This window comes from Geotrypetes seraphini, chromosome 3 (assembly GCF_902459505.1).
Source record: "Geotrypetes seraphini chromosome 3, aGeoSer1.1, whole genome shotgun sequence".
In the NCBI taxonomy this organism is placed as follows: Eukaryota; Metazoa; Chordata; class Amphibia; order Gymnophiona; family Dermophiidae; genus Geotrypetes; species Geotrypetes seraphini.
Genome location: NC_047086.1, coordinates 258649000 through 258675097, shown reverse-complemented (window position 1 = coordinate 258675097; position 26098 = coordinate 258649000). Strand labels below are relative to the sequence as shown.

Below are 26098 nucleotides of genomic sequence, written 5' to 3'. Positions count from 1 at the left end.
CAAAAATTACAAAGACTAGGGGATACTCGAAGTTACAGAGAAATACTTTTAAAACTAATAGGAATAAATTTTTTTTTCACTCAGAGAATAGTTAAACTCTGGAGGTTGTGGTAAGAGTGGATAGTGTAGTTGGTTTTTAGACAGGTTTGGACAAGTTCCTGGAGGAAAAGTCCATAGTCTGTTACTGAGAAAGATATGGGGGAAGCCACTGCTTGTCCTGGATTGGTAGCATGTAATATTGCTACTCCTTGGGTTTTGGCCAGGTACTAGTAACCTGGATTGGCCACCGTGAGAACAGGCTACTGGGCGTGATGGACCATTGGTCTGACCCAGTAAGGCTGTTCTTATGTGTGTGGGGAGGGTCCTGCAGAGTGAAGGGAATGTGAGGAGAGATGGATGGATGGATGCTAGACCCATGAGTTGGGATGAGAAAAGAGAGTGGGACAGGAGGAACAGATGCTGGACCTGTGTTTTAGTTTTTAGACGTGTTTAAATTTTGATTATGAGCCCCATAGTTTTTTGGTCCTTACAAAGGGAAGCAAGCTCATGTTAGGTTCCAAATTTTGCACAGGAACTTAGTACCAAGAGTTGTACTAATTAAAAAAAATTTAGTTGCCTGACCTATTTTGTTGAACTGCAAAGCCTGGACAAAGTGGCTGTTTTGTATTATGCAGATCATGTAACTCTGAAAGTTACCTCCCTTCAGCTGCCTGTAAGTCTCGAACCAGTAGAGATTTAATTGGAGGAGGTTGAGTATGGATGATTTTCAAATCTGGTCCACTTGACATGAAATGACTCAGGACTGTGCATATAATTGGATTTAAGGATGGTTAACTGTTTTTGTGAGGTGGCTTTTGCCACCTCTTGCCACCCTGTAGTGACACCTGTGTGTTCAACTCTATTTTTTTTTCTAAAATCAGTCTTGTTTTTAGAATTACCACAGTGAATATGCCTAAGAGAGATCTGCATTGATAGTTTTGCATATAGTGAAGACCTATCTCATGAATATTCATTGTGGTGTTTCTGAAAACCTGACTTGGATAGGTGTACCTCCAGAAGAGAGTTGAAAAGCATTTGTGGGTGGTTGTTTTTTTTGTTTTTGTCAAGACTGTGGTCTGCTGTTGTCGTGACAGAATCTCAAGATATATTGGTATACCATATGTACCTGACTTTAATTTCCTGAGTGTTGAGTTTTAATATGTAGAACTCTGACAAGAATTCTAAAACTTTGCCAATGAACTTTCTTTCCTGCAGTAATTTGTTTTTGAAAGATACTCCAAGGAAAGAAGGCAGAAAGTAGTTAAGTGTGTAATATGTGGACATGTCCTGAGCCTTCTTGAGGTACTCCCTTAATTTTATGGCATTGCTAAACTGTGTATTTGCTTTCCTATCAGATTTTCTTGGCCAGTCCTACATTTCAAAAGACAGTTTCTGGCTTTGAGGGAATTGTATTTGTAGTCCATGTTGCTGGCAAAGCTAGGGACCACATATAGGAACTATTGTTGATTGAAAGGCTTCGAATACATTTGAGTGTAATCAAAACCTTGTTTTATTTTTATTTTCCAGAAAAGATGAGCACACCAAATCAAGCCTCGCACAGAGATGGTAGCAAAACCACAGAAAACGTGGAGGATCATAGCTACAAGCAGGAGAAAAAGATCCGAGCCACCTTGAGGACAACTGAACGTGATCATAAGAAAAATGTGCAGTGTTCATTCATGCTAGACTCTGTTACTGGGTCCTTGCCAAAAAAATCAATTCCAGATGTTGATCTTAATAAGCCTTACCTTAGCCTTGGCTGTAGCAATGCTAAGCTTCCTGTATCTGTGCCCGTGCCAATAGCCAGAACTGCACGCCAGACATCTCGAACAGATTGTCCAGCAGACCGCTTGAAGTTCTTTGAAACTCTGCGGCTGTTACTAAAGCTTACCTCAATTTCAAAAAAGAAAGAAAGGGAGCAGAGGGGGCATGAAAATACCGCTATGTGGTTAAATCGATCCAATGAACTGATTTGGCTTGAACTCCAGGCTTGGCATGCGGGTCGAAGCATTAATGACCAAGACTTCTATCTCTATACAGCCCGTCAAGCTATCCCTGAAATTATCAATGAAATCCTCACATTTAAGGTGAACTTTGACAACTTCTCTTATGTTAACAATGGAGCTGGGCTCAATGGTACATCGGTGGAAGGGCCATGCAAAGCCATCCATAGCACAAATGCTGTGGGTCACTCAATCTACCATGACCACCTCCAACGCCAGCGGGTCTCATTTGAGCAGGTTAAGCGGATAATGGAGCTGTTGGAGTATGTAGAAGCACTTTATCCATCTCTTCAAGCTCTTCAAAAGGACTATGAAAAGTATGCTGCAAAAGATTTCCAGGACAGAGTGCAGGCACTTTGTCTTTGGCTAAACATAACAAAAGACTTGAACCATAAATTAAGAATTATGGGAACAGTGTTGGGCATAAAGAATCTATCAGACATTGGCTGGCCAGTGTTTGAAATCCCTTCTCCTCGGCCATCCAAGGATGATGACTTTGAGGATGAGGAAGACGAAATGGAGGGGGAAGAAATAAAGGAGTCTTCAGGAACTTGTACAGAAGAGAGTGATGGTGAAGAATTGATCTCTGATAGGAGTCTGGCAGAGATTAAAGAAGCCATTAAGAAAAACTTTGGTAATAAGACAAAGGTTCCATTTCCTCAGCAGGACCATTTCTTGAGGAGACTTGATTGGTTTGCATCTGATGATGACTCCCTCTGCTCGGGAATCCCAGAGTGCAATCTGGACACTGACTGCAGCAGATACTGTTTGACCTCCATTTACAGACCATTTGTAGATAAAGCATTGAAGCAAATGGGTTTAAGGAAGCTAATTTTAAGACTTCATAAGCTAATGCATGGCTCCCTGCAGAGAGCTCGTGTAGCTTTAATAAAAACTGATCACCCAGTGGAGGTAGGTTCCTTCCTTGTTAGCATAAGTAGCAGTGCATTATTTTTTTGTATTTCTTGAGACTGTTTTAATCTGTTGTCCTAGCTTGGATCATCTGTCCTCACATCAGCTTTGCTTTAAATTTAACTTATAAAAATTGTTTTATAGATGGTTATGGCCCCTTTATTTTTTGGTTTAAACCAATCAGCTTTTTACTCTTGGCAAATACCAGGATTTCTGAAAACACTTAATTTTTGTCACTCCAGTTGAAAAATTTTGTTTCCTTCCACAAAATTTGAGACTGGACTGGGCTGCACCCATCTGTAATAGAGAATGACATGGGGACAGTTTTTTCCCCATCCCATTGAGAACTCATTTTCCTGCCCCGGCAAATTCTTTTCCTGTCCCTGCTCCATTCTTGCAGGCTCTGTCCTCATCTGCACAAACGTCAAACACTTTAAAATCATAAGTATTTGAGGCTTGTGAGTTTAAGGCAGAGGGGTGGGGATGGGACAAATTTGTCCTCGTGTCATTTTCTAATTTCTAGTACTGAGTTCCCTTGGGGTGGTTTGTTTGTTTTTTTGTTTGTTTTTTTTTTTAAATCTTGGTTTCCTGTTACTTCCTCCACCAGCAGAGGAGAGACTGAGCCGAATGTCATACTTCTGCTTATCAAAGTAAACTAATTTATATTATAACAATGGCATTTACCACTGACTTTTTCTTATTCTTGTTGATGATAAAACCACATATTGACTGTCATGCAATTAACCCTTTTGCTTGTTTGACCAGTTAATATTGGCAGATGATTCTTTATTTCCATTTGAATTTTGGGGTTCTATACTAAGGTGTGGTAAGTCTTTGAACTTAAGGCAATTTAATAGCATAAACTAATGTATGGTAAGTGCAAAGGTTTGCATTAACTCTTGGGGGATGTTCACAGATTGTTCCTTGCAGTTAACACACAGAAATGTTTTTTATTATACATTTTATTCATAGTTAGCATGAGTGCACCTACTGCTGCCTCAAGGTGAATGTGGGATTTTTAACATAGCACTTTAGGGTCAGGAACTGGATGGCTAATAGGCAAAGAATAAGTGTGGCTGTTTAAGTGCTTACTAAATCCTGTGCTAACTATAGTACACTTTTTAGTAAATAGACCACATTCTCTTTTTGACCCTTGTTATATATGAGCAAGAAATGGGGTTTTGTTGAACTGGTGAATTTCATTAAAATTACTGGTAGAAGAACAGAATTTCTGATGAGCCAAACCTGGATACTAGATGCAAAGTTTTGTTCTATCCTAAATGTCACCATTTTTTGTTACAAATAAATGAACTGCCAGAGTATGGTTTAGATCCTACATAAGTTGCAAGTGAGTTATATACTTCTGATATTGAAAGATAAAAGACATGCATTATCCCAGGACAAGCAGGCATGATATTCTCACATGTGGGTGACGTCATCTACGGAGCCCCAGCGCGGACAGCTTTTCAAGCAAACTTGATTGAAGTTTCAAGTTTGCACACTGCACCGCGCATGTGCATGCCTTCTCGCCCACTAGAGGGCGCATCCCACCTCGTGGTCCTCAGTTCAATTTTTTCCGCGGAGCAAGAAAGCCCTGTGGATCTGAGCTCCAGTGTTTTGCCTTCTAGCTGCCGCGTTTAGTTTGTTTTTCCATCGAATTAGTTCGCGGTGCTGTTTTCTTTTCGGTTCTTTTCTTTAAAAAAAAAAAAAAAAAAAAAAAATTTTGTTTTTCGTTGGGCTCCGGGGGCTCCCGGAAGCCGTGGCCGCGGGACGTCGGTCGTTCCCGGCCTTCTTCTTTTTCTTCGTTGATGTCCCGTCCTGTTACGGGATTCAAAAAGTGCAGCCGGTGTGAGAGGTTACTTTCCATCACTGACCCTCACCGGTGGTGCATTGTCTGTCTTGGGCCCGAACATCTGACAGCGTCGTGTGATCGCTGTGCAACTTTCCAAAACAGGGCCCTCCGCCGCCGTAAGGCCAGAATGGCTGAATTGTTCGCCGTCGACGCGCCACCTAAGGCCTCGACGTCGGCCTCGGCTTCGGCCCCGGCCTTGACCTCAGCCTCGGCGTCCTCGGGGGCCTCGGCTTCGCCTCGGCCCTCGTCTTCGAAGACGTCGTCAGCGAAGCCAGCTTCGGGTAAGTCCTCTGTTCCATCCCCTTCAGCAAAGAAGCCATCCTCAACTCAGGCTAAGGCGGGTGGGTCGACCCCGGCCCCGCATCGGACCTCGACTCCGCACACCCCGAGGGAATACTCGAGACCGAGGTCGCCCTCCAGGGAGTGTGCCCCGGACTCGGAACTCCCCACCTTCGTGGGGATTCCGGCCTTCCAGGATCTCCTTCGAGCCCTGATCTCATCGGAGCTGTCGGGAGCCCTGGAAGTGTTGCAGCGTGCTGCGGTTCCGGCGGCCTCGACCTCGGCCGGGGCGCCTTCGGTCTCGGAGGCCCCGGCCTCGGCCCCCTCGACCTCGGGAGCCCCGGCCTCGGCGACCTCGGTCTCGGGTACTGTGGCCCCGTTCACCTCGGTCTCGGCCCCGCCCCTGACCTCGACCTCGGGGGAGCCTCCTGAGCGGAGTGTGAGGCCCAAAGAAAAGTTGCGCAGAGTGCACCGTCTTTCCTCCTCTTCCTCCGGGTCTTCCCGGGACGCCTCGCCCTCGACGCGACCTCGGACGAGGCGCCGATCGAGGAAGTCTAAGCGGCCCCGAGGCTCGCCTCGGCGCGATCGTTCCTCGTCGTTCGGGGGCGAGGCGCTGCAGGTGTCGGAGTTGCGCCTCGACAACCCGAGGCTCCTCCGCTCACCTCGTGGGAAGTCTTCCCGTGCCGCCTCGCCGAGGAAATGGGAGAGTGTTCCACGGACCCCGGGGTCCTCGCCCAAGGGTTCTGCGAGGAGGATAAATTCCCCTTCCCCCTCGAGGGCCTTGGAGAGGGGATCCTGGGATTCGGGATCTGTTAGGGATCCTCATGATTCTCATGAGGCCTCCCCCCTCTCCTCGGTGGGGCGGTCCAGAACCCCGTCTCCCCAGGCTAGGCCGTCCTCATTTTCATCCTTTGTTCAGGACATGGCCCGAGCCCTGGGGATTGACCTGATGGTAGGTTCTCAGTATTCCAAAGAATTTTTGGAGGAACAGGACCTTCCCACTCCTCCTAGAGAGGTACCTAGACTCCCTCTCAACAGTGTCCTTCTGCAGACCTGGCTGAAGAACTTGTCAAACCCTCTTACAGTCACGTCTGTGCCTTCAAAAATGGAATCGAAGTATAGGACGATTCCCCCTAAAGGGTTCGATAAGGCGCAACTATCGATGGTGTCGGCCAAGCGCATGATGATGCTGCTCGGTCATATGGCCTCGACGGTACACGTCACGCCGTTTGCGAGGCTGCATCTGAGGATCCCTCAGTGGACCCTCGCGTCCCAGTGGCGTCAGGAGTGCGATCCGGTGTCTCGCCTCATTTCGGTGACTCCGCTTTTGCGGAAATCGCTGCGTTGGTGGACAGACTCTTCAAATCTGTCCATGGGGCTACTGTTTCGCACTCCTCCTTTTCGCAAGGTCCTGACCACGGACTCCTCGGAGTACGCGTGGGGAGCCCACCTCGACGGTCTTCGCACGCAGGGCCTGTGGTCGGCAGAAGACCGTCGGTGTCATATCAACGTGCTAGAGCTTCGGGCCATCTTCCTAGCACTTCGAGCCTTCGTTCACATATTGCAGGACCAGGTGGTCCTCGTCCGCACGGACAATCAGGTGGCAATGTACTATGTGAACAAGCAGGGGGGAACGGGGTCTTGGCCCCTCTGTTCCGAGGCTCTCCGCCTTTGGGAGTGGGCGGTCTCCCGGAACATCTTCCTCCGGGCGGTCTACATCCAAGGAGAACTGAATTGTCTGGCGGACAAACTCAGTCGACTTCTGCAACCGCACGAGTGGACTCTACACTCAGCAGTTCTGCACGAGGTTTTCGCTCGCTGGGGAACGCCACAGGTGGATCTGTTTGCCTCTCCGGAGACACACAAACTACCACTGTATTGTTCTCGGATGTACTCGCGGGATCGTCTGGAGGCGGATGCCTTCCTTCTCGATTGGGAAGGGAGGTTCCTGTATGCATTCCCTCCTTTCCCTCTGATCATGCGAACGTTAGTACATCTAAAATCGTCCACGGCCACGATGATTCTCATAGCACCTCGGTGGCCGCGTCAGCATTGGTTCTCCCTGCTGCTTCAGCTCAGTGCCAGGGAGCCTCTTCTTCTGCCTGTCTTTCCTTCTCTGCTGTCTCAGAGTCAAGGATCCATGTTACATCCCAATCTGCAGTCATTGCACCTGACAGCTTGGTTTCTTGTTCCCTGACTCCTCCGGATCTGTCTCAATCGGTGAGGGAGGTGCTGGAAGTCTCCCGCAAGATCTCGACGAGGCTTTGCTATTCGCAGAAATGGACCAGGTTTTCCACCTGGTGCTCGTCTTTTCACCTGGATCCGGTATCGGTTCCGGTATCCTCGGTTTTGGACTATTTATTCCATTTGTCGTGCTCTGGCTTGAAAACCACTTCGGTGCGTGTTCATCTTAGTGCGATTTCTGCTTTCCACCAACATCTGGATGGACGCCCTCTGTCACTCCATCCCTTGGTGACACGCTTCATGAAAGGGTTACTCAGGGTTTGTCCCCCTCTTAAGCCTCCTTCTGTCGTGTGGAATTTGAGTGTGGTTTTAGCTCAACTGATGAAACCCCCTTTTGAGCCACTCAACAAGTCCCTCTTGAAATTTCTGACTTGGAAGGTGGTGTTTCTGATTGCCCTCACCTCCGCTAGGCGGATTGGGGAGTTGCAAGCCTTGGTTGCGGATCCCCCTTTCACCGTCTTCCATCATGACAAGGTGGTTCTCCGCACCCATCCTAAGTTTGTCCCTAAGGTTGTTTCTGATTTCCACCTCAATCAGTCCATTGTCCTTCCTGTGTTCTTTCCCAAGCCCCACTCCCATCCTGGCGAGGCGGCGCTTCACACGCTTGACTGTAAGAGGGCGTTGGCGTATTACCTTCAACGCACCAGGTCTCATCGGAAGGTCCCTCAATTGTTTTTGTCCTTCGATCCCAATCGATTAGGGCATCCAGTTTCCAAGCGCACTCTGTCTAACTGGTTGGCTGCTTGCATTTCCTTTTGCTATGCTCAGGCTGGCCTTCCTCCCCCGGGTCGAGTCACGGGGCACAAGGTCCGAGCGATGGCAGCTTCGATAGCCTTCCTCCGATCCACTCCGATGGAGGACATATGTAAGGCTGCCACTTGGTCTTCGGTTCATACATTCACCTCTCATTACTGTCTGGACACTTTATCCAGGAGTGACGGCCGGTTTGGCCAGTCAGTTTTGCAAAATCTGTTTTCCTAAATTGCCATCCTCCCACCTGCCCTTTTTTGGTTGGCTTGGAGGTCACCCACATGTGAGAATATCATGCCTGCTTGTCCTGGGATAAAGCACAGTTACTTACCGTAACAGGTGTTATCCAGGGACAGCAGGCATATATTCTCACAACCCGCCCGCCTCCCCGGGGATGGCTTCTTTGCTAGTTATGGAACTGAGGACCACGAGGTGGGATGCGCCCTCTAGTGGGCGAGAAGGCATGCACATGCGTGGTGCAGTGTGCAAACTTGAAACTTCAATCAAGTTTGCTTGAAAAGCTGTCCGCGCTGGGGCTCCGTAGATGACGTCACCCACATGTGAGAATATATGCCTGCTGTCCCTGGATAACACCTGTTACGGTAAGTAACTGTGCTTTTTGGACAGTGTTACTATAAATTTGAAGTACATCAATGATGCTTATGTTGGTGAAAGTGACTTTTTTTTGTTTTTTTTTTACATAAGGCAACTAAACAGCTGTACTTCAAGCATTTTTGAGCCATGAGGCAAACATTCATGAGGGTACTCTTCAGGATCAACTTTTCTACTGATGCAGAGTTTCAAGTTTAATAAAAGTCTGATTTTATCGTATTGTCAAAAAAATTTTCAAAACAATGTACAAAATTAAAATTAAATAGTATATGACAAAACAATCTCATTCATCTGAGTCAAATGGTCTCCTCCCTTTGACACACTTCTGTAGATGTTAGGCCTTCTCAGTTACATGGCTTCCATCGTAAACGTCACTCCATTGGCACGTCTTAACCTCAGAGTTCTATGGACCCTGTTGACTTAATTGTCTCAAGCCACAAGACAGTCCAAATCACCTTGGACCCCTGATATTCTCTCCAGTGTTGGATGATTCTTCACAATCTCACTTGAGGTTTTCCCTTGCATCCCCCAGGCATAACAAACTTCTAACCACAGATGCTTTGAAGTTTGGATGGCTTCCACAGTCGAGGATCAAACACTTCATATCAATCTTCTCAAATTATAAGCAATAGGCAACACTCTCAAAACATTCCAGGACCATCTCCAACTTGTCATCCTCATTCATACAGTTGGTCAAGTTGCCATGCTCTTCATGAACAAACGAGGCACGGGATCTCACCTTTCAATTGAAGCAATAGAGATTTAGATTGGGCAACTGCTCACGGGATACTTCTCAGTGCAGTTTACCCCCTAGGGGGTAAAGCAGTATGTTTTGGGTGACAAATTGAACAGACTCCTTCAGCCTCACGTATGGTCTCTCAGCACTTCCGTCAGCATCAGATTTTCTCCAAATGTGGAACACCGTAAATAGATCTCTTTGCTTAATCCCACCACAACAAACTTCCCAAGATTCTGCTCCAAACTCATTGCCCCCAATTGCATGATATCTGATACCTTCCTCATTCATTGGGAAAACAGACTCTATGCATTTTCTCAGAGACCTCTCATCGGTAAAACTCTCTGGTAAAACTTCAAGATAGAGGAACCATGATATTCATAGCACTGTTATGACCTTGCCGAGTTTGTTTTCAGCTCCTCCTAGAGCTCTAGACCAAGAAATTGTGCAAGTTGCAGCCATTTCCAACACTTCTGATGCAGAACAAGGGATCTCTCCTTCACCCCAACCCCTACTCCTCATCACTAACAGCATGGTTTCTTTCTCCAAGGAAGTAAATGCTTCCTCTCTCTTGGCTGCTGTATCTGTGGGCACTGAAGCATTTACAAAGCCTTCCTCTCTACACTGTTGCTACTTCAAATGAACAACATTTTATTCCTGGTATACTTTGCATTATCTAGAACCAGTCGCCTGTTCACTGCCATCCATATTGGACTACCTTCTCCACCTCTATATCTCTATTCTTAATACCAATTCAGTTCAGGTACATCTGTGCTATCAGTGCATTTCATTCTTCCTTGGATAAAAATCCTCTAGATTCACCCCTTGGTAGCCCATTTCACAAAAGGCCTATTCCACCTATCAAACCTCCACCTGCTGCTTGAGATCTTAACATTGTACTAGCTACTCTCATGAAGTCTCCCTTTGAGCTGCTTACATCTTGCTCTCAAACTTCTCACTTGGAAAGTCATTTTCCTCATGCCATGTGAGTGAACTTCAAGCTCTTTCTGACACAAGATTCTGCCATGACGGAATAGTGCTTTGAACTCATCCAAAATTCCTTCCTAAAATCATCTTAGAATTCCACTTCAACCAATCCATAGTTCTGCCTGTTTTCTTTAAAAAAACAAACAAACCCCAAAACATACACATCCGGAGAGGCAGCCCTGGCATGCTACCTGGACTGGACTAAACCGCATAGAAATTCCTCCCCCTCTGTGACTTTGACCCTAGAAGAGGACCATCTCCACTTGGCTAGCAAACTGTACCGTATTTTCACGCATATAACGCGCATGCGTGTATAACACGCATACGCATATAGCGCGCGGGTCCAAAGCAAAGTAAAAATTTTTTTTATATAGCATGCACACGCGTATACCGCGCATGCTGCTATAATGTCCTCCCACTCCCGCTTACTCTTCTGGACTGCGAACCGGCATCCTCCCCCCCCCCCGCTCGCGTCACCTTCCCTCCCCCGCGATCCTACATCCTCCCCCAGCACCGCAAAACATCTCTTACCCAATTGGGCACCAGTACGTGCCAGTGCCAGTGCCCGAAGATCCTCCCTCATTGTTGCTGGGCTGGGCTGGGTGGTGCGAGGGAGATCCTTCTTCTTCCTTATGCTGGGCTGGATTGGGCTTTGAGCATTTGCGCATGCTCAAAGCCTTCTGGTCTCGCTCTCTCCGAGATTCTCTGCATGCGCAAATGCTCAAAGCCCAGTCCAGCCCGGCACAAGGAAGAAGGAGGATCTCCCTCGCACCGCCCAGCCCAGCAACAACGAGGGAGGATCTTCGGGCACTGGCACTGACACGTCCTGTGCATTGGTGCTGGTGCTGGTGCCCAATCGGGTAAGAGATGTTTTGCGGTGCTGGGGGGGATGTAGGACTGCGGGGGAGGGGGTGACGCAAGCGGGGGGGAGGATGCCGGTTCGCAGGGGGGATGCTGGATCGGAATAAAAAAAAAATTGTACAACGCGCTCACGCGTATAACGCGCAAGGTTATGCACGGTTTGTAAAAATCGTGTATAACGCACGCGTTATATGCGTGAAAATACGGTATATCCTTTGAAAGTACCCACGCCGTGCTGATGCTCTAGAGCTGTATAACAGCCCAAGATGTCTGAGCTATGTCTACTTCGGTAGCTCCTTTCCGCTCTCCATCTATTGAGGACATCTGCAAAATGGCCACTTGGAGCTAGATACACTAAAAACGGTTGCTATGGGCTGATTTGTTTTGGGGGTTTTTTGGTCAGATTTCTAAACAGCGATCGATGTTCAGACAGCTTAACATGCAAATGAGTTTTGCGGAGGTATGCCCTAATCCCATCTTTATTGATCATTCTCACATATGCACAGAGCTGATAGGGGAAGCCCCAAACAGCCTCCTTCCACCAAGCTGTTTGGGCAAGAAGACTTTTTTTTTTAAAAAATAGTATAGATTTTGTGCATGTGTTACACACGCACAATATCTGTCCTTTATAAAAAAGATGAACTGTGCCCTCCCCCCCCCCACCCACCAATGATGGCCTTCCTCTGATGACTCCTGGAACAAAAATAGAGAGGCAGGGACTTGGAACCAACTGACTGACTGACCCTCTATCCTGTACTTTGAAAGTAATCAACAGGAGGGATGCCCCCCACCGGTTCCTCCATACCCCTGAACCACCCCAGACCTCTTATGTGAGGAAGACAGCAGGAGGAATACACAGTTCCTCCTGCCTGCAGGTCTTCCTCCAAAATGATAGGCCTGCTCCTTCTCAGTGTATCCTGGGATGCATGCAGAGGGGCCTAATTGACTCAGATGCCTAAGGTCGTGGGAGCTGGGTCAGGTGGGAGTGTGCATCTCTTCTGCCAACTTTTTTTTAAAAGTGTGTGGAATAGAGGGGTGGCATCTTGGCAGGAGGGAGTGGGCATCCCTCATGCAGATTTTATTTTTTATTGTGGATTTTTTTTGGTTTTATTTTTTTTCAACGTTTGGGGGTATGTATGGGGAGGTAGTTTGTGGTGGTAGGAGGGAGGGAGCTTCCGTCCTGCCACAATTTTTGTTCCGGGGAGGGGGTGGTTCAATGTTTTGTTTTGTTTTTATGGGGCTCTTATTGTAATACACACATCCCACCCCACACACCATACCACACACACCACACACACACACCACACGCACTTTGGTCATGGTCCTCAGTCCGTACCTTTACTTCTCATTACTATGTAGAACAAAACTGCAGAAGGGAGTCAGTTTGGATAAGCAGTTTTGCAAAATCAGTTCACTTTCTGAATGCCAACTTTCCCTCCAGTCCTCTTGTTTTTCACCAGGCTCATGTTTATATATCCGTTATCCTCATCCAGAGTCATGATCCTTGCAACTTGGGCATCCACATGTGAGAATATATGCCTGCTTGTGCTTGGAGAAAGCAAAGATACTTACCTATAGGAGGTGTTCTCCAAGGACAGCAGACATATATTCTTACAACCCGTCCACCTCCCCTAGTTGGCTTCTTACCTTTGTTACTAAACTGATCTTCCCACAAGCTGAGTTCAGGCAGGAAGGCACCGAAACACATGCAGTAGAGAATGACATGGTGATTGTTACTCGCAGCTAGCCGAGGGTAACGCACAAGAATGGGGTGAAAAAAAGATTGATAACCGTGAGTATGGGGGACAAGGCTATTCACCATCCCATGGCCTTGTCCCCACAGTAAAGTCTCTGCTGCACATTGCCTCCATTTCCACCCCTCCCAATCAGCAGCCTTCCTCGTGATCACGTGGTCCAGCAGCCCCCTCCTTCCTCCCTCTCGATTGCCATGGTCTGGGCATCTCTTCTCCTCACCTTCGCTTGCACTTTTCAGAGCTTTCTCTCTCCGAGCGGCCCAGACGCCATAGCCTTCTCATAAGTCACATGTGACTGCCCCGAAACTTCTCCTCCGACTTGAGCTGCCCAGGCAGAAACAGGAAGTTCATCAGAGGAGAAGCTTCAGGGCAGTTGCGCACAACCTATGAGAAGACTGTGGCGTCCGGGCTGGTCAGAGAGAGAACCTTGATTTCTGAAAAGCGACCGAGAAGGAGACAGGAAGGGAAGGAGATGGCCTGACGGGAAAGGGGCTGCTTTAAAATTGAATGGTCTTTGTTATAAAGTGTATGGGGACAGACTTAAAGACCTCAATATATATACTCTGGAAGAAAGGTAGGAGAGAGAAGCCATAATAGAGATGTTTAATATCTCCTGGTAGAGGTGGTGGCAATGATAGACTGTTTATATTCAACAAAGCATGGGGCAGACACATGAGATCTCTTAGGGAGAGGAGGAGATGGTGGATGCTGCAGATGGGCAGACTGGGTGGGCCATTTGGCTTTTATCTGCGTCATATTCCTATATTTCTATGATGAAATGCTGTGATTATACTGTTGAAGAGGGTGCAGTAGTTTCATTTGATGTGTGAATATATACTGTGAAATCCCTATATGATTCATAACAATCACTGTTTGTTTAGAGAATTAATGTGCCATCTTAGTAAAACCTAATCAGCAGATATGGTTACATAGTAACTATAATTACAGTAAAATCACAGTAAACGCCTTAGCTAGAAAATATCAAATAGAATCTGTTACACTTAATTCATAGTAATGTATAGAAATAAAACAAAGGAAATAAGGTAATAGCTTTTTATATTGACTTAACTCGATGCCTTTTATAATGACCGGGCTTTAACACTAGTCAGTATATATAAGGAAAACATAAAAGCATTTCAGTGATAGTTTCACAGGAAGAGGGAGGGATAGGTGGTTAAGTAGGAGACAGAGCTGAGAAAGCAGTTTTAAATTTCTTTGTAGTGTGAAAGAAAGCCCAGATCTCTAAGTCCTGTCTGATAGGTGTCAAAATATTTCATCATTTTAATTTCAAAGGTCTTGTATTCTTGGATTGTCTTAAAATTTCCTTTTAGAAGTCTCATTGGTGCAGTGGTCAGGTTTTCCAAAGTATTGTCTGACAGAGGTGACAGTCCTGGTTGGTAATGCAATTTTTAATATGATATCTGTGTAAGTTGATTCTAGTTTTTAGCATCTGGCCTGTTTCACCAGTGTAACCTCCCTCTTTTCACTTTTTGCATTGAATGATGTACACCACATTAGAAGATGAACATGTGAAGGATGAAAATTGTTTGAGAGTCTCTTCTTCCTCAGTCCAAATCATAAAAATGTTATCAATATACCGGTGGTATTTCAGGGGTTTTGTCTGATATGTATTTAGAAATGTCTCTTCTAGTTCTGCCTTGAAGAAGTTTGCATATTTTGGTGCCATCCTGGTGCCCATAGCCGTGCCCATGATTTGCAGATAGGTATCATTATTAAAGCAGAAATAGTTGAGTTAAAATGAATTTGATTAGTGCTGTAATAGTTTCTGCTGAGTGTTGGTGGTCCAGAGTAGATGTTTTTACATTTTTTCACATACAGCAATGCCATCTGCATGGGGTATTTTGCTGTATAATGATTCTATATCCAGTGTGACTAGAAGTGTGCCGGTTGGTAGCTACTTAATATTATTTAATTTGTTCAGGGAGTCCGTGTTGTCTTGTACGAAGCTTTGTCTTCTGCACTAAGGGTTTAAGAATCCCTTCTATAAATCCAGTTATTTCTTCCGTGAGTGTGCCAATTTAATTCATAAGAATCAACTCTCTCTATACTTGTAGTAAAACAGCAATATTTGAACATCCATCATGGAAGAGTAAATACAAGTTCAATGGAAAACACCTATGATTTTAAGTCAGTTTAACTTAATATTGTAATGAAATATAATTTGTTTCTAGTGAAAACAGCAAGAGAGGGGCATGAACTAGACCAGGGGTGGACAAACTTTTTGACTCGTGGGCCACAATGGGTTCTTAAATTTGACAGAGGGGCCGGACTAAGAGCAGATGGCTATAGCCCACAGGCATAGTTTGCCCATGTCTGTTCTAGCGCAAGCTAAGAGTATCGTACATTTAATGCAGATATTGCTATCACATCAACAACGCCAAAATACACGTCCACTAAAATTATTTAATAACTTCATTACCCCTGAGACATTCAAGATGGTCTGCAAACATAAAATAAGTATAAGATACAGGTGTATGTCAAGTCACGGAGCTTGTCTATCTTCCACCCACCCCCTGTATGTTAGTTACAGAGCCTGTCTATCTGCCCTAACCCTCCCCACATGCGAGTGCTCTTCCTCCCCTCTATATGTTGTCACAGAGCCTGTCTATCTTTCTCCCTCCCCTATATGTTGTCATGGTGCCTATCTGCCTTCCCCCCCTCTGTATGTCAGTCACAGAGCCTGCCTATCTCCTCCCCCCCCCCCCCCCCGAGTGTTCTTTATCCTTTCTATATGGTGTCATGGAGCCTATCTGCCCTCTGCCTCCCCCATTTGTCAGTCACAGAGCCTGTCTCCCTCCCCATCCATAAGTCAGTCATGAAGCCTGTCTTTCTTTTCCCCTCCCCTCCGAGGGCTCTTCTTCTCCCCTATATGTTGTCACGGAGCCTATCTTCCCCCCTCCATATGTCAGTAAAGAAGCCTGCCTATCTTTCCCCCTCCCCTATATGTTGTCATGGAACCTATCTGCCCTCCCTCCCTCTGTATGTTGGTCACAGAGCCTGCCTATCTCCTCTTCCCCCCCCCCCGAGTGTTCTTCATCCTCTCTATATGTTGTCATGGAGCCTATTTGCCCTCTGCCCCCCCATATTTGTCGGTCACAGAGCCCATCTCCCTCCCCCTCCATAAGTCAGTCATGGAGCCTGCCTATCTGCCCCCTCCCTCCCTCGTTGATGTCAGTGAGTGCAATGTGGACCTCCGAGTCCTTGTGCTGGTTGCAGTTAAGCTCCCGTCCCTTGGGATGCAGCAGGAATCCCGGGCTGCTGCTTCATTTTTTATTGAAACACAGAGGCCTGACACTGGGCTCCATCTTGCAGGAACTGTGAGGACAGCACCGTGCAAGATTTCCCCCGGCACGAGGCTAGGGTGGTCGCTTGCCCCTTCCCATCGGCAGGCGGTGCTGAACACAGGTCAAGCTCTGTGAAATCGTGGCGGGCTTGGAGAGCAGAACCAGGAAGCCACGGGAGCAGATACTTAATAAGAACACTGAGATGTTGCTCCCAGGGCATCTAATTTGCCCTCTTCTGCTGCCATTGCAAAACTTGGCAGCTCTACAGCACAAATACAGGCTTTCATTCGTAGGTTCTGATTTTGAAGATCTTTTAAAATGTTATCTCACAACTGAAAGATTATAATAGAAAATTAGCAAAATAATCTCCAGTTAACATCATTGAGAAAGAAACTGAGCATTTATTGTCTAAGAAATGAAGGCTCAGAGCTAAGGAAAATAGTTAAATGAATAAGGCACACGACACCATAAAGCTGGGTGCCAAGACGTGTGAAGATTGTGTCAGCTGGGTCTGGCAACCTCTACAGCCAGAGAGCTTGAACTGCAGAGTCTATCTCAGGCGCATTGCCTAGCTTGCAGCTTTTTATTTTTTTATGTAAATCTGTTTTAATTGGCAAGAAAGAACAACAAACCAGCAAATGGCAGACAAAGATTGTTTCTTTTCGAAAGTATACAAAGAGGGGACTGGACTCTGATGTCCTCCCGGGTTACACAGATACCTGTAGCACCTAAACCCCCCCCCACCCAACAGCCCCACCAACTTCCCTCCCACCCCCCAAACCCAAGAACAAAAAGGAAACCAGGGTATGATACAACTGCAGTTTGTTAAAAATGCACCAAGTAAGGACAAAGTCTCTGCTTCTGCGGTGAGAGGAGTAAGCCATGTTGGCCTCCTATCCCATAAGTTCATGTAATTTATTTCTTCAATAGCAGAAGGAGGGATATCAACCAGCCAGTGATTCAAAATACACTTTTCCCCAAGGATATAACATTTACTCAAAAACAATTTTTCAGTAGAGGTATAGACAGAGAAAACAGAGAAGTGAGCAAACAGCATATAAAAAACACAGAGAGAGGGACAGGGACATGCAGCAGGCCTAAAGGAAGGAGGCCAGAGCCCCCCAAAAGCCCTGAATACTCTCACAATTGCAAAGGCCATGAAAATAAAAATTCACTTCAGTTAGACAAGTAAGACAGTGTTGAGTGTCCACACAGCCCATATGGTAGGCCCAACTCTGGGAGGTATACGCTTTCAATAGGGTTCTATAATGGCATTTGCGAAGCTCAGCATTATGTACTAAAGCTGGAACAAAAATTCCGCCCCAAGCTCTATCCCCAAATCCCGCTGCCAAGCATCCAAAACAAAGGAGAAATCGCAAGGAGGCCCAAGGGCACCAAGCTGCTTATGAAAGAAGGACACCAAGACCCGAGGCTCTGGATCCTCCCTCTCCCCAAAAGAAGGCACGAAACTGAAGGCCAAAGATAAAGAATCCTGAGGGAGCGATCTCGCATAGTATAGCAATTGAAAGTGAGCATAAGCAAGACCAGGGAAGGGAAGGCCACGATGCTGCAAGTTAATGCAGGACAGGAGCTCCCCATCATCCTGCAAAATCTGGAAAAGAAACTCAAAGCCGCCATCTACCAAAAACCAATGGGACCAGCCCCCAAGGGAAGGAGAGATTACCGGTTAGAAGCAACAAACATTAACATGGGGGTCCTGATGCCACAGGGGAAGTAACCGCCGCCACACATCCCAAAGAGGTCTAAACAAGACACTACGTCTACTAAGGGCAGGGACCTCTGCCAGCCGAGCATAGAGAAGAGAGAGGAGGTGTGCAGGGTAAAAGTAATCACGTTCCAGGGAAATGTCAGTATAGAGAGCAGTACTTAAGACCCAATCTTGGACATGCCGCAAAAGACAAGCCTGATTATAAAGAACAATATTCAGCACCCCGAAGCCTCCCTGATCCCAAGAGCCCACCAGCAACTGCCACTGTAGCTTAGGCTTCCAGCTCCCCCCCCCCCAACAAAACTTTGAGAGCAAAGAGTAGAAGGCCTGGACGTCCTTGTGGAAGAAACACAAATGGAGGGTCTGCAGAACGTAAAGCCACTTAGGGAACACCACCATCTGAAAGAGATGCACTCTCCCCATCAAGGAGAGGGGCAAATCGTGCCAAGTAGCCAGGACAGAGCATGTAGTGAAAGTAAGCGAGCTACATTCAATCTGTAAAGCTGCAAACATCCATGGAGAGTTGGATCTCCAAGTAGTGAAAAGATGACTCAGCCCATTTCAGCAGAAAAGCCCCTCCCCAAGACCCCTGAAGCTGCACAATAGAGGCCAACACCTCCGAATTTGTCAGATTCAGCGCGAAGCCGGAAAAATCCCCAAATTCCCGAACGCTCTCCAGGAGAGTAGACAAAAGAGTGGTGCGGATCCGTCAAAAAGACCAGGAGGTCATCAGCAAATGCCGCCACCTTAAAATGAGTGGTACCCAGTTGAAGACCGCAGATGTCGACATTAGATTGTAGCTCCCTAATCAACGGATCCAAATAAAGTGTAAACAACAACGGCGAGAGAGAGCAGCCTTGGCGAGTGCCCCGATGAATTGGAAAGAGGGACGAAAATCCCCCATTCACCGAGATCTGTGCTGCTGGATCACGATACAATGCCTGAATAGCATTAAAAAAGAAAGGGCCCCCACCTCACAAGGTCAAAAGCCTTTTCACCGTGAAAGCTAATAAGTAAGGCAGGGGTGCCATCCGCACCGGCCTTTTCGAAGTCCAGCAAGATACATCGAATGTTTTTGGACACTGGGCGATCACGCACAAATCCCATCTGCTGTTAAGACACCAGGGAGGGCAGCACCCGAGCCAAATGATTTGCCAGGACCTTAGCCATTAATTCCGTCTCAAAATTCATTAGAGAAATGGGTCTCTAGGATTCCGGCAGGACCGGGTTCTGACTCGGTTTAGGAAGGACAATGATCTGAGCAACATTTAGATAATGAGGCAAGAAGCCCTTGCCACACTTAAATTAAAGATCTCTGACAATATTGGGGCGATCTCAGTCACAAGCAGTTTACAAAATTCACTGCGGTAGCCATCCAGCCCCAGAGATTTCCCCAATCGACAAGCGCGAATCATCCACTCTACTTCCTCTGCAGTGATAGGGCGGTCCAACAGATCCGAGTCTCCGGTAGATAGATGTGGCAGTTCTAGACTGTCCAGATAGACCCTTCTGTCAAGACTGGATTAGGCGAGTCGTACAAGGCAGCGACAAAGTCTCACAGAATACAGCTAATATCCTCAGTCTTATGATGCAGAGCACCCAGGGAATCACGCAAAGCCGCAACGCCCACCGACCCACAATAAGGGCAGGCCCGGCAGGCCAGCAGCCGAGAATCACACAAAGCTGTAACACCCACCGACCCATGATAAGGGCGGGTCAGACGGGCCAGCAGCCGACTACTCTTGTTAGCAAACCTGAACAGCTGAAACTTATAGTGGTTCTGAGATTGCTGCGCCCCCTGTGCAATAGTTTGTTCAGTTCCTGCTGTGTCTCTAAATTCTGTATCTTAAGCACCAAGGAAGCTCGACTGGCGAAGCACCGCCGCAGGACCATAACCCTATGCTCCAGCGCGAAAATTGCCCTATGGCACCTTTTAGCCTCGTAGGCCACAAACACCATGATTTCCCCGCACAACATGGCCTTTGCCGTTTCCCAATAAAGAATGGGGTCCTCTCTATGTTCTTGATTATTATGTTTAAAATCCCCCCACTTGTTCAGCAAGAAATCATGAAAACAAGTGTTCCGGTACAAGTGACGAGGAAATTTCCACTGAACACTACCCCCCTTAGAGGGCCCCCAAAGCCAATCAAGGCCCACCCATGCGTGATCCGAAATATCGATGGGGCCCAGCACCGCCTCATGAACCGCAGGAAGCAGCTCTCTGGAGAGTAGGATAAGATCAATCCTAGAAAGCGTCCCATGAGCCCTAGAAAGATGAAAGTAATCACATTCCACTGGGTGCAAAACTCTCCAAACATCCAGCAAGCCCAGGGAAGAAGCCAAGAGCATAGCCCCAGTACAGGCCTTAAGAGCCTCCCTCCCCGATGAAGAAGAGCAATCCAGCCTCGGGTCCTGGACCTTGTTAAAATCACCCCCCCTCCCCCCCCCAGGATGAGGGGAATACTTCCAAATTGAAACAAGAGGTTATGCAGCTTCTGAAAAAATTTGGCAGAGGGATTATTAGCAGCATAAAGATTACATAAAAGCAGGGGCTTATTATTAAGAGTAACCGAAGCGATAAGGTAGCACCCTTCAGGATCTTGAAGAACCCTGTGAGTCTGCAGTTGAAGGCCCTTATGAAAGAGAATCACCTCCCTTCCCTCCCAGAGCCAGAGCCTCCAGGTGGTCTCCCACCCACCAAGTACAGAGCTTAGCATGTTCCACAGAGGCCAGCCTGTAGAAAAGCCAAGGAAGCTCATCTACGATTCAGCAGTTGTATCTTAAAGCATTTGATAGGGGAGTGAATCCCCCCCACATTCCAAGAAATCAATTTATGTTCCAGGCAAGACAAGAAAAAGAGAGAAAAGCAGGTACAGAAAATCCCATTGTACAGAACCAGAGGAGTGTCCCAGCCACCACCCCCCTAGCCACAACAGGCACCAAGTAGTTCCAGTAGATGACAGCAGACAATAAGAATACCATTCCTTTCCCACTTCTGTTGCTACAGTCAGAATGTACTCCTGGGGAAACTTGCACACACTCTTAAATATATATACCAAAGAAATTACTGTCAAATAAGTAGTTCACTCAAAATATTTACCGTATTTTCGCGGATATAACGCACGCGTTATACGTGATTTTACGTACCGCGCATACCCCTCGCGTGTTATATGCCTGAGCGCGGTATACAAAAGTTTTTAAACATAGTTCCCACCCCGCCCGACGCCCGATTCACCCCCCCCAGCAGGACCGCTCGCACCCCCACCCCGAACGACCGCTCGCACGCGCTCCCACCCGCACCCGCATCCACGATCGGAGCAAGAGGGAGCCCAAGCCCTCTTGCCCGGCCGACTCCCCGACGTCCGATACATCCCCCCCCCCGGCAGGACCACTCGCACCCTCACCCCGAAGGACCGCCGACTCCCCAACAATATCGGGCCAGGAGGGAGCCCAAACCCTCCTGGCCACGGCGACCCCCTAACCCCACCCCGCACTACATTACGGGCAGGAGGGATCCCAGGCCCTCCTGCCCTCGACGCAAACCCCCCTCCCCCCCAGCCGACCCGCGACCCCCCTGGCCGACCCCCACGACCCCCCCACCCCCCTTCCCCGTACCTTTGGAAGTTGGCCGGACAGACGGGAGCCAAACCCGCCTGTCCGGCAGGCAGCCAACGAAGGAATGAGGCCGGATTGGCCCATCCGTCCTAAAGCTCCGCCTACTGGTGGGGCCTAAGGCGCGTGGGCCAATCAGAATAGGCCCTGGAGCCTTAGGTCCCACCTGGGGGCACGGCCTGAGGCACATGGGCCAAACCCGACCATGTGTCTCAGGCCGCGCCCCCAGGTGGGACCTAAGGCTCCAGGGCCTATTCTGATTGGCCCACGCGCCTTAGGCCCCACCAGTAGGCAGAGCTTTAGGACGGATCGGCCAATCCGGCCTCATTCCTTCGTTGGCTGCCTGCCGGACCGGCGGGTTTGGCTCCCGTCTGTCCGGCCAACTTCCAAAGGTACGGGGAAGGGGGGTGGGGGGGTCGTGGGGGTCGGCCAGGGGAGTCGCGGGTCGGCTGGGGGGGAGGGGGGTTTGCGTCGAGGGCAGGAGGGCCTGGGATCCCTCCTGCCCGTAATGTAGTGCGGGGTGGGGTTAGGGGGTCGCCGTGGCCAGGAGGGTTTGGGCTCCCTTCTGGCCCAACTACACAAAGGTACGGGGAAGGCGGGTGGGGGTGTCGTGGGGGTCGGCCAGGGGGGTCGCGGGTCGGCTGGGGGACGGGCGGAGGTTCTTGGGGGGGGGGCGGTCGTTGGAGGGAGGGGGGTTTGCGTCGAGGGCAGGAGGGCCTGGGATCCCTCCTGCCCATAATGTAGTGCGGGGTGGGGTTAGGGGGTCGCCGTGGCCAGGAGGGTTTGGGCTCCCTCCTGGCCCGATATTGTTGGGGAGTCGGCGGTCCTTCGGGGTGAGGGTGCGAGTGGTCCTGCCGGGGGGGGGGATGTATCGGACGTCGGGGGGGGCATCAGGCTTTCAGGATGGGGACAGACCTTCAAGGGGGGACAGGACTTCAAGGGAGGACAGTGCATGGAAGTCAGGGGGGGTGAACGGAGAGTCGGGACAGCGCACGGAAAGTCAGGGCGGGCGAAAGGAGAGTCGGGCAGCATGCGCGTTATATGCCTGAGCGCGGTATAGAAAAGTTTTTGTACATATCATCGTGATTTCTGCGCGCTATACCCCTGTGCGCGTTTTACAATGGTGCGCGTTATATCCGCGAAAATACGGTAGTCTATTAAAATCCAGAAATGTTCTCTCAAATTCAAAAAGGTTTTTTTCAAGCCATTACATTCTGCAGGACAAAATCAATGATGTGATTTTTCAAATCTTCAATAGTATGTGTCTTTTCATTTAGTGAGTCAATGAAGCAGACTGCAATCTTGTCATCAGACGGCCTTTTATGTTTATTGAGCCTCAGAAGAATGGAATTTCTCATCGACCATGTGGTTGAATGAAGCCCCTCCAGCCATCTTTGGGCCTCTTCAATCGGCCCTTTAAACACCGGGGGAAGCTCAGGGCACCTGGGATCTCAAGCCCCAGCAGGGAGAGGTGGAAGGGAAACAACTCAACATCCCTCCTCTCCCCACCGGAGCAGCCAACCACGCAGCTGAGTGAAGGCTCCCCCCCCCCAACTTTGGGCCTCTTCAGTCAGCCCTTTCAAGGTCCACGTGACAGGTGGGCCTGTACATCTGAAGGGGCATTTGTGTGGCCCTTTTTGTGGCAGTGGAGCGTATGGTTTCTTTCTACATTTGCTTTTTTGAAGTCCTGGAGTTTTGCCCGGTGGTTTCTGCAGGCACCTGAGGAGAAGGACGGTGATGTCATTGGTGTCCATCTCCTTAGTGTAGAAAAGGATGCCGTAGCTGTGGCTTGTGGCCGCAGGCACACCCCTTGGAGCCACAAGGAGCCAGAGGATCTGCAGTAAACAAAAAAATTTGTGAATTAGTAAAACCCTTGTTTTTCCTAAATGGGTAAAAGGAAAGTAAAGAGTTTTATTACTACAACTGGTCCAATGGACCAGCATTTACTTTCAGCTAACTTAGTGCAAATTCCAAATGAGGACCATCATTCACTCTCAGGAGTTTCATTAAGTCCCCTTGACATGACTCCTCCACTTCCTCCATTATCCAGTGCAGTGGAACCTACATTAGACCCACTGATATCTCAGAATCTCCTTTGGCTTCACCTTATACCTTTAAATTAACTTCTTTACCTAAAGTATTATAAATATTAGAGAGGACTAGTGAAGAAAAGGAGCTATCTGAGAATCCGTAGGATCCACAGGACCTTAAAAGACTTGTGGCTAATAAATATGAGGGTGGAAGGTTTGCTAAAATCGGCTGTTAAACAATCAAAAACTTTTTCACATAAGGTAATACAAAAATTTGAAAATGTAGATTCCAATTTAGGAATCCTAGATAGAAAGTTAAATGTAATGGAAATTCAAGTTTCAACATTGCAGCAAATATCTACTTTTGCAGTAAAGGATTCTTGTGTTGTTCATTCTAAATTAGAAGTTATAGCAAATAAATGCATATCGGTCAAAGAATCTCAGATTTGATAATTTCCCATTATCTCATTTATTGGCACCTAAAATTCTTCTTAGAAAATTTTTTAAAGAGATAATAGGGGCTTCCAAACCTGAGAGCTTTCCCATATTTCCCCATATGGGGTGGGAGGAGGGTAGGAGGATATTTTTAATCTGAATAGGGTAAGGTTATTGGGATAGTCTATATTTATCCCAGGACAAGCAGGCAGGTATTCTCACTAGTGGGTGATGTCATCAGACAGAGCCCCGGTACGGACGTCTCACAAGCACGTGTTGCTTGTAGAAACTTAAAGTTTCTAGATGCCCGCACCGCGCATGCGCCGGTGCCTTCCTACCCGGAGATCCGGGCGTGTCTCCTCAGTTCTTTCTTTTCCGCGGAGCTGAGAAGTTCAACTTCTTCATGCGCTAGCTGAATTCAGTTAAATTTGCCTTCCTTGTCCGCGTTTTCGTTTTCGTTTCTTTTAATTACTTTAACAGTTCTTTTTCTTTTTCAAAAAAAAAAAAAAAAAAAAGGAGAAGATTATTTCCTCCGGCGGGTCGAACGGGCCGGCCACGTGGCTCAGGCCCACGGGCTTCGACCTCGCGGCAGAGATTTTCCGGCCTATGTCCCGGCCAATCACCGGTTTTAAAAAGTGCAGCAAGTGCCAACGCGCGATTTCACTCACGGACCCTCACTGGCGCTGTTTGCAGTGTTTGGGCCCTGACCACATCCCGAAATCGTGCGGGCCTTGCTCTACCCTTACGGCACGCTCTTTCAAGCGGCGTTGCCTATTGTGGGAATCGATGTTCAAGATGGACGCAGCTAAGGATCCCTCAGCCTCCACTTCATCTGATACCTCCCCGGTGCGGGCGAAACCGGCATCGACTCCTCCTGCATCGAGTGCGGTGAAACCGGCATCGCTCGCCCCGACACCATCCACGAGCTCGACGTCGGTGCCTGCCCCGGTCTCCTCGGTTCAGGTACCTCTTCCTTCCACAGTGCCACCAATGGTCATCAAAGTGCCGAAAGCTACTAAGCAGAAGCACTCGACCTCGAAGGAGCGCGATGCCCGTGCAGGAGGACCCCCTTTCGGTGCGGATCCCTCCCTATCGGCTTCGCTACGGTCCGTGCTGGAAGCTCAATTCGTTGAGCTCATGCAGACCATCGGACCCGGGCTCATCGCTGCCATACAGGGTGACCTCCCGGTACCGGTCCAAAGGGGCGGCCCGCCCCCTCCCCCTCCCCCACACCGTTCGACCTCGACAACCGACGAGGACGAACGAGGGAGGGCGGCGATACCCACGCGGCAAGCCTCGCTTACCGACATGCCGCCATTAGAACCCATTACGCCCCCGCGCCAACAAGGGACCAGACCTTCGATCGATACTCGAAGCCCTGGGCATAGTCAGGAAGAGTTCCTCCGTACTCCTTACCAGACTTGGGTAGCATCGCAGGAACCCGCATCGCAAACCCAGTGGCGATCCACTGCTTCCAGCCCTATCCACTTGGGGACCTCGGGAGACCATGCGATGCACAGACGATCCCGATCCCCGTCCCGCCACCGAGACGGGCACCGATCGAGACACTCATCCTGGCACTCCTCACGCTATTCGGAGGTGTCACCGCAGAAAAAACTGCAACGTAGGGGATACTCCTCATCAGAGGCGTCCCCTCCGAGGGGCCCAGAGTACGAGGAGACACCGGTGCCCGATTCTCCTTGTCACTCCCCGATGTCCACGGACCTGGAGGCCTCCTCCTCCGCCAGCCCGTCCCACAGACCGACGCTGGCGGAACAATTGTCCTTCTCATCATTCCTCCGACAAATGGCGGATGATCTGGATGTGACCCTTGACACGGGCTCCCGATACTCCAAAGAGTATCTGGACACCATGCATTTACCTAACCCCCCAACGGAGTCGCTTCGGCTCCCCCTGCATAAATTGCTGGATCAGACCTTCATGCAGTGTTTCGAAAC

General features: G+C 48.5%; 1 protein-coding gene across 16 annotated transcripts in view; it reads left to right on the top strand.

Annotated features, from left to right (window-relative positions):
- The window catches only part of MAP3K4 (mitogen-activated protein kinase kinase kinase 4), a 462673-nt gene that overhangs the window by 74989 nt on the left and 361586 nt on the right, over nucleotides 1–26098 (top strand). For all 16 annotated transcript variants that reach the window (XM_033937735.1, XM_033937734.1, XM_033937737.1 and 13 more), the window contains one exon: nucleotides 1567–2954. In XM_033937735.1, coding sequence (XP_033793626.1) covers nucleotides 1567–2954 — 1388 coding nt within the window. The remainder of the gene's footprint in view (nucleotides 1–1566; nucleotides 2955–26098) is intronic.